Source organism: Lactuca virosa, chromosome 5 (genome assembly GCF_052849685.1).
Source record: "Lactuca virosa cultivar CGN04683 chromosome 5, Lactuca_virosa_CGN04683_v6, whole genome shotgun sequence".
NCBI classification, from domain to species: Eukaryota; Viridiplantae; Streptophyta; class Magnoliopsida; order Asterales; family Asteraceae; genus Lactuca; species Lactuca virosa.
Window position 1 is genome coordinate 333128061 of NC_136430.1, and position 8050 is coordinate 333136110.

Below are 8050 nucleotides of genomic sequence, written 5' to 3' on the forward strand. Positions count from 1 at the left end.
GTCCGCCCGCACCGGGCCTTCAATCCACCTGGTCCACCCTCCGAGTCTAGCCATGTACATCGAGTCTACAATGTGACTGGTCCGCCCGCACCGGGCCTTCAATCCACCTGGTCCACTCCCTGAGTCTACAGTATGACTGGTCCGCCCACACCGGGCCTTCAGTCGGCCTGGTCCACTCTCTGAGCCTCGGCACGTCTGGTCCGCCCTCTTGGGGCCTTCAGCCTATCCGGACCGCTCGCTGGGCCTTCGGAATATCCGGTCCGCCCTGGGTATGTTGGCCTACAGCACAAAGCAGGACCCGCCTCAACCCAACACCGTCAAACAACCATGTGCACATAAAACAATTAATCACATAACAAATCCTCAACCAGACAAACAGTCTAACAGATCACATAGCATATCAACATCCTAACCAGGATTCCGACCTAACCGGTCACTAGCATAACATTACCCTATATACCGGGTACAGGCCTTAACAAGGTCACTAACATAACACCATCGTAAATACCAGGATGCAGATCTAGCAAAGCAATAACATAACAACAATACCCAGATTTCCATCCGATAAAGGGCCGGCCTTGGTGCCGTAGACCCTATCGATATAGTGAGGATAACTCACCTGAAATTGCCGACTGAAAGGATAAGATCAGCTGCTCCGACCACCGAAACGAACTCCACCACCGAATACTACCAAAGAACCAATTCCATAAATACCAAAATCACCAAAATACCCTTGGTAGACAAACTGGTCAACTCTTGGTCAAAGTCAAAGTCCTCAGTCAAAGTCAACCTCCCTGACTGACTCTACTCGCCGAGTCGACTCGTCGAGTCGCTATACTCAGAAACTCCCATAACACGACTCTACTCGCCGAGTCACCCCAAGACTCGTCGAGTCCAACGATCTCCGAGTCCCATCCTGCTCAACTCACCGAGTCACCTCCCGACTCATTGTTTCAAGGTTTAACCAGAAAAGATTGGGGTTCTGCGACCAGACTCGTCGAGTCCAAGAACAGACTCGCCGAGTCCAAGACAATCTTCAACAGACTCGCCGAGTTGTTCTTCCACTCGTCGAGTCCATACACATGTTCATACGACTCGTCGAGTACACCCATGTGACTCGCCGAGTCCCTTCAGTTCTCAATCCATACAGAGGCTTTTCGAGCCATGTAGAGTCTCCAATCCATAGATCCACTCTTCTACAGCCTAACCCTCACATAAAGTTGCAAACTTTACGTGAAACCAAGGAGATATAAGTCCAAAACACTCTAGGGCTAGGGTTTATGACAAAGGGGCTTCACCAACAACTCAAAGACTGATGCTTTATGACTTTCTGGACCAACACAAGTCTAGATCTGAAGTAGCAACCTGAGATCTAAGCTTCTAACTCGAAATAGCTCACAAACAAGCTATGGAATTCCACATCAACCACCAAGGATGAACCAAAAAGGAAATCAGCATAAGATTATGGCTTTTTACCTCTGAAATGTGCCCAAACAGATGTAGATCCCAGATCCACACAAGCCCCTTGATGTTAGCCTTTGATTCCTCAAGCTCTTTTCACCAATTTCCTCTTCCAAGCTCCAATCTCCTCAATAATGAAGCCTCACATGAAAATTAGGGTTTCTGGAACTCTCAGGGGGATTAGGAGGCTGGGAGAAGGACATAAAGTCCTTTAAATAGGGTGCAACCCTCGGGATTAGGGTTTTCTTCCTACAACACCAACTCGTTGAGTCCAAGTCTCCGACTCGGCGAGTTGGCCACTTAAACCCTGATAGAATCCCGCTCCGACTCGGCGAGTAGACGGACCTACTCGTCGAGTCCCTTTCCTAAATTTACACTTTGCACCCTCCAACTTCTTGCTTCCGAACTTGGGATGTTACACATTAAACTGTTAGCTCTAGAGATCGAGCAAATCCTAGGGTTAGGTAATATTAATTTGTAACTTTGATTGTGTTAGAGAGCATTATAAATCCATGCTATCTGCTTGATTTATTGTCTTGATCATAGATAAGAAATCATTAGATCATATCAATTCTAGTCCGAATCAATTCAATCAATTGTGTGTTAACTAATTACATGATCATTGTATTAGTCGTTCATAAATTGTTAGCACTAGGAAATCCGATTAAGATAACTAGTCACATTAGAATTCGGTAACCAACTAAATAGTCTATTTCATTGTTAAAAACATCAACCATAGGAGAGAGGCGAGTCGAAGCTAAATGGTAGTACTCTTTTATCTTGATTTAAATCATATTATGTTTTGTTTGATTTAGTTTAAGTAATCGTCGCTAATTTAATTGTTTTAAGTTGATGATATAGGTTTTTGAACTTGAAAAATAAAACCCCCCTTCTTTTATAGTATTTTCCTAGTTTAATTAATAGCATGTATTTTTATTAAAATTATACTCGTTCCCCTAGTGTTCGACAAACCGTACTTGTCATTCATATACTGTCAAACGAGTACGTACACTTGCCTAGTTGTGTAGCACTCTGGTTATGACCAAGTATAATTTTATAAATATAAAACTAATAGTAGTAAAATACACGTCATACCCCTTAACAAATATATTATTAACACAAACAACTATAACTAACAATACAATACACAGAAAACCTAACTAACATCATCATGACACCAAGATAAGAAACAACTATAAATATCTATATGTGCAAACACCAAAGGTATCAAACAACACACCATCTTATACATGCATAACAAATATATTATTAACAAAAACAACATAAGACGCATAATATATTTGTAAACAAAACACCGACCATAATACACAATACAATACACCGAAAACATAAGTAACATCATCATGGCACCTTGATACGAAATAACTACAAATACCATTGCATGCAAACACCAAAGGCATGAAAGAAATCTTATACATACATAACACATAACATGATATTGAGTTAGGCATCGAAGAGTGTTCCCAAAGTTTTTTCTGAGGCTGCCATGTCAGCTATAAATACCCATGATGTGACAATTTTTGCTAACGTGGCAAACATAGTCTATATGCCACGTAGCTATAACCTATTGGTAACCGACCAAAGGCTAAAAGCCTAAAACTTATGATTTTTATGATATTAACCCAAACAATTAGATAACATCTAGGAAAAGATTCAAACACATGCAACACCTCTTTGTTTTTCTAGACTACACATAATTAGATAATTATCACTAAACCAACCATGTCTATTCATGGTTCCCAATATTCATTCATCAAGGACATCCGTATGATACAACGGTTTCAATTATATTACAATTTATCGATTATAGATTATATTCTTGAGACTTACAAAAAATGGGTCAATCTCGATAGTCCTAATGAATAAACTGTAGACAGCTTGCGACAGATTCTCATCCTATTCCTTTGGTTTTGTTATATACAGACACACTATGCCTGCCTAATCTCTTAGGAATGAATGCCTCATTTGCTTTGTGTTTATTGTTCCTGCTTCCCATCGCCATTAATATCTGACCTCACCACACCTCACAAACTCAGCAAATCTTTCAACTTTTCTACAAATTCTCTTATCAAAATGAACCCCGACTCAATCTTCGACGATCAGTTTCCGGCGCCGGAAATAGGGAACTTGGCCGTTGACGAAGAACTCCCTCCATTGGAAGACGTAGACCACACCATCAATAATTACTGCAATCCATTTGATGCGCAAGGATTGTCAGAGCAGGTCCAAGATCTTGATAATCATGATCAAACACCATTTTCCATACCGGATTTCGACATTTCAACCATCGGAATTTCATATTCAAAGTTAAAGTCAAAACTAGCGTATCCGGAGCAGAATTCTCCGGCGTCGCTAGAGCTTCTTAGTTACCGGAGAAAATTTAAAGGTTTACCAGAAGCTTCTACAGACGAAATTGTACTGGATTGTGTCGGAAAACTGTCGACGGTGGAAATCATCGAACTGGCGGCGGAGAAGTTTATAAAGTTTTCAACCCAACGGGGCAATGGGTACACCATGTTCACTCATCCGTATGGGTCGTCGGCGTTCACGAGCTTATCGATTGACGAGACCAGGGAGGTTGAGCTTGTTTTCCAGCTTTTGACCGCCGCCGAGAAAGTTGGCCGGAAGCAGTTTGATATCGCCAGCAAATACATAGCACGGTGTGGGTGGGTGGCGTGCGACAGCGGCTCTCCGGTTGAGCGGCTGGTGTATCACTTATGTGATGCATTACAGAAAAGAATCGGAAAAGAAATTGGTATACCCTTTGCTACGAAACTAGAAAAACAGGTGAGTGATTATGATTGGTCAAAAATGGATCTGTGTGGGTTGGAATGTTGGATTCATCAGTCAACTTCTTTTTTCTTTGAAATTAATAATTAACCAGTAAATTAAATATGAATATACAAATTACAAAGTACAAAAACCAAACCTTTAATAAACTAATAATCAGTCTTCGTTTGAATAAAATCATCTAAACAATTAATTCCATACACCAAGTTTTTGAATATTTTGAATCGATTTTTGTTTTAATATTTCGGTTACTCATGTTACTCGATTATGTGTCTTAAATTATCATATTGAAAAATAATGTATCTTGTAACTTTAAACATTTTGTGACGTCTGTCATTAGTATTTCTTCGTATGTCTTATGTATTTGCTTAAACAAAGTACTTCGGTTAAAAAAGGAAGAATTTTAATTTTTGAGGCCAAACTTATTATATGTAGGGTATAAAAAATGAAAATCCTATGGCATTGGGAACAAATATGACATTCTTGGCCGTTTATCAAGCCCTTCCGTTCAATCAAGTGTTGCATTTCACAGGCATACAAGCGATCCTCGATCAAGTTGGGACATCAAGCAAAGTGCATTTGATCGACATCCACATTAGATGTGGCGTACAATGGACGGCTATGATGCAAGCATTTGCAGAACAAAGTCCACAACCCGAGCTTTTGAAACTAACCGCATTTGCAACAACCTTAGACTTCCAAAAAGTAGAGGAAACTGGAAGAAGATTGAAGAATTTCGCGAAAACTTTAAGTTTGCCTTTCTTGTTCAAAACACTCGTGCTATCAGACATCACCGAAGTGGAAAAACATCAGTTTGAGGTTCAGGATGGTGAAGCAATCGCAGTCTACTGTAATATGATTCTAAGAACTATGATTTCCAGACCCCAAAGGTTGGAAAATATGATGAGAGCTATCAAAACAATCAACCCTGCTATTATTGTTGTCGCCGAGGTCGAAGCCAACCACACTTCAACTTCTTTCGTGAAGCGGTTTACTGAGACATTATTCTTTTATGGTGCTTTTTTTGATTGTATTGACGTGTGTATGAGTCAAGATAATGCTCATAGAGCAGTGATGGAAGGTGTACATTTTGCTGGCGGGATGCAAAACCTAGTGGCGGCTGAGGAGGGTGAGCCGATGAGTAGGAGTGTAAAATTGGATACTTGGAGGTCATTTTTTGCAAGGTTTGGAATGGTGGAGTACGAGCTTAGTGATTCGTGTATATATCAGGCAAAGCTCGTGTTGCAACAATTTCCATGTGTGAGTTCTTGCATGCTTGAGAATAATGACAAGTTTTTGATTGTTGGGTGGAAAGGGACCCCATTGGTTTCCTTGTCAACATGGAAGTTCATTTAGTTTCAACCAACATGTTGTAATGCATTGGACGTCATAAGGACATAACTAGTTTAGGAACATGTACGTCTCATTTGTTATGATGATGTAATAGTTATGATCATATCATAGGACATATATAACAGGTTGTATTGCATTTAATATGTATTGAATATTTGGATTGATACATAAACTAATGTTAATAATACAAATATTGTAATATTTTGTCCCTCAAAAAGGTTAAACTAGATAGAACAATGAATATCTTATGTTTCGTTTGTACAAAAGACACAAATATCATCTTATTCATATGCCAACACCAAAAAAGTAAAAAGTGTAATGAAAATTTTATGCCTTCGTGTACTATATGTTGTGTTAGGCTAAAGGGTGTTAGGCAGGCGTATTTCTTCAATGTCGTCATTATCATCATTAAGATCAACACCAATGTGACCATCCGATGATATTTGTTGTGAGCTCGAATATAAAGATGTTCAACTTCTTTTTGGCGGATTAGCAATGTCTTCATGTGTTGCAAGCTCCTTCCACCTAATGCTTCTTTTCACAACTTCCCACACATGAATGAACTTAAAAGGCTTCAACATGTCATCTTGGAATGTCGCTGTAACGCCCCGATTCTCAAATATCAATTTATGGTGATAAATTCTCATGAATTCAAGGTCTACTCGACGAGTTGGTTGCCTGACTCGTCGAGTAGCAGCGGGTTAGGCCGCACACTTAAGTGACCTACTCGCCGAGTCCAAGAAGGGACTCGACGAGTAGGAGCTGGAGGATGAAACCCTAAATTCCGGGGTTTTACACCCTATTTAAAGGATCATTTTCCCTTTAGCCTCCCTTTGCAGCCTCTAGAGAGTTCAACAAAACCCTAATACGTGTGTGTGTGCTCCAATTATGTGTTTCAAGTCTTGGAAGAAGATTCTTAGAGAAAGGAACTTGAAGATCAAGTAGCTAGCATCAAGGAGCTTGTGTGGACCTGAAATCCACCTCAGATAGCACCATTTGAAGGTATCAAGTCGTTACCTTGACCTTCTTTCCTTCTAGATCTCTTTTGGGTTGAAGATTAGGGATTTTCATCATGTTATGAAGCTGTTCTTGGGTATGAGCTAAGATCCGAAGTTGCAACTTCAGATCTGAACTCTCCTTGGTCTTTAGGTCCATAAAGCTTACAGCTTTAGCAAGTATGAGCCCTTCCTTTTGAGTTAAACTCCATTTCAAGTTTAGATTTGGCATTATGAGTCATTAGAGCCTTGCATGCGCGTAAAGTTTGCAACTTTACGTGATAAACATGCATTGGGAAGCTGGATCTACAATTTGGAGCCTTAGCATGGCTTAAAATCGTCTGTATGAATAAAGGACTGAAGAGAATCAGCGAGTTGAATGAACGAATCGGCGAGTCCGATGAAGGTTGTCGTGGGCTCGGCGAGTCAGTCGAGTGACTCGGCGAGTCGGCGAGGGTTTTCCCAACCTTTGGACACGTATGAACGCGGCGAGTTATAAAGGTAAAACTCGGCGAGTTGGCCAAGGAGTTACGGCCACTGACACTAGGAACTCGACGAGTCACACGAGTGACTCGGCGGGCTGGCAAGTTATGCAAGGAACTCGACGAGTAGCTAAGGGTACTCGACGAGTTAAGGTCAACATGGACTGTTGACCTTAACCAATTGACTTCTGAGGGTATTTTGATAAATTGGATATTTATAGCAAAGGACATTGGTGAATATAGGTGTTGGAGCTGGAGCTACATTTGTAGGAGTTTGACACCACCTTCCGAGCTACTTACGAGGTGAGTTATCCTCACTATATCAACAGGGTCTACGGCACCAAGGCCGGCCCTTTATCAGATGTGTATCCGGGTATTGTATGATATGTTTATTGATCTGTTAGATCTGCGTCCTGGTAGTTAGGACGGTATTATGTTAGTGACCTGGTTTAGGTCGGTATCCTGGTATATAGGATGATGCTATGTTAGTGACCGGTTAGGTCGGTATCCTGGTTATAGGATGTTGCTATGCTACATGATCTGTTAGATCGGTTTGTTTGTCTATAGACTGTTATGTGATTATCTGTTATATGTGCACATGGTTGTTTTGATTGGGGGGTTGGGTTGAGGCGGATCCTGCTTTGTGCTGTAGGCCAACATACCCAGGGCGGACCGGATAGACTGCAGACCCGGGTGGGCACATAGTCAGGCCGAAGGCCCGACGAGCGGTCCGGATAGGCTGAAGGCCCCGAGAGGGCGGTCCAGACGTGCCGAGGCTCGAAGAGTGGGGCAGATAGACTGAAGGCCCGGTGCGGGCGGACCATTTATACTGTAGACTCAGAGAGTGGACCAGGTAGACTGAAGGCCCGGTGCGGGCGGACCAGTCACACTGTAGACTCGATATGCATGTTTGTTTTGTATTTGTTGATATGATATGATTATGGTTAT

The 8050-nt window shown here is 41.4% G+C and overlaps 1 protein-coding gene across 1 annotated transcript; it reads left to right on the top strand.

The window, feature by feature from the left end:
- The first annotated feature begins 3443 nt into the window (after positions 1–3443).
- On the top strand, positions 3444–5729 carry LOC145115830 (DELLA protein RGL1-like). Its single transcript, XM_079052186.1, has 2 exons — positions 3444–4269; positions 4708–5729. The coding sequence occupies exons 1-2, from the start codon at positions 3556–3558 to the stop codon at positions 5626–5628; spliced, it is 1635 nt and encodes a 544-aa protein (XP_078908312.1). The 5' UTR covers positions 3444–3555; the 3' UTR covers positions 5629–5729.
- Positions 5730–8050: the final 2321 nt, after the last annotated feature.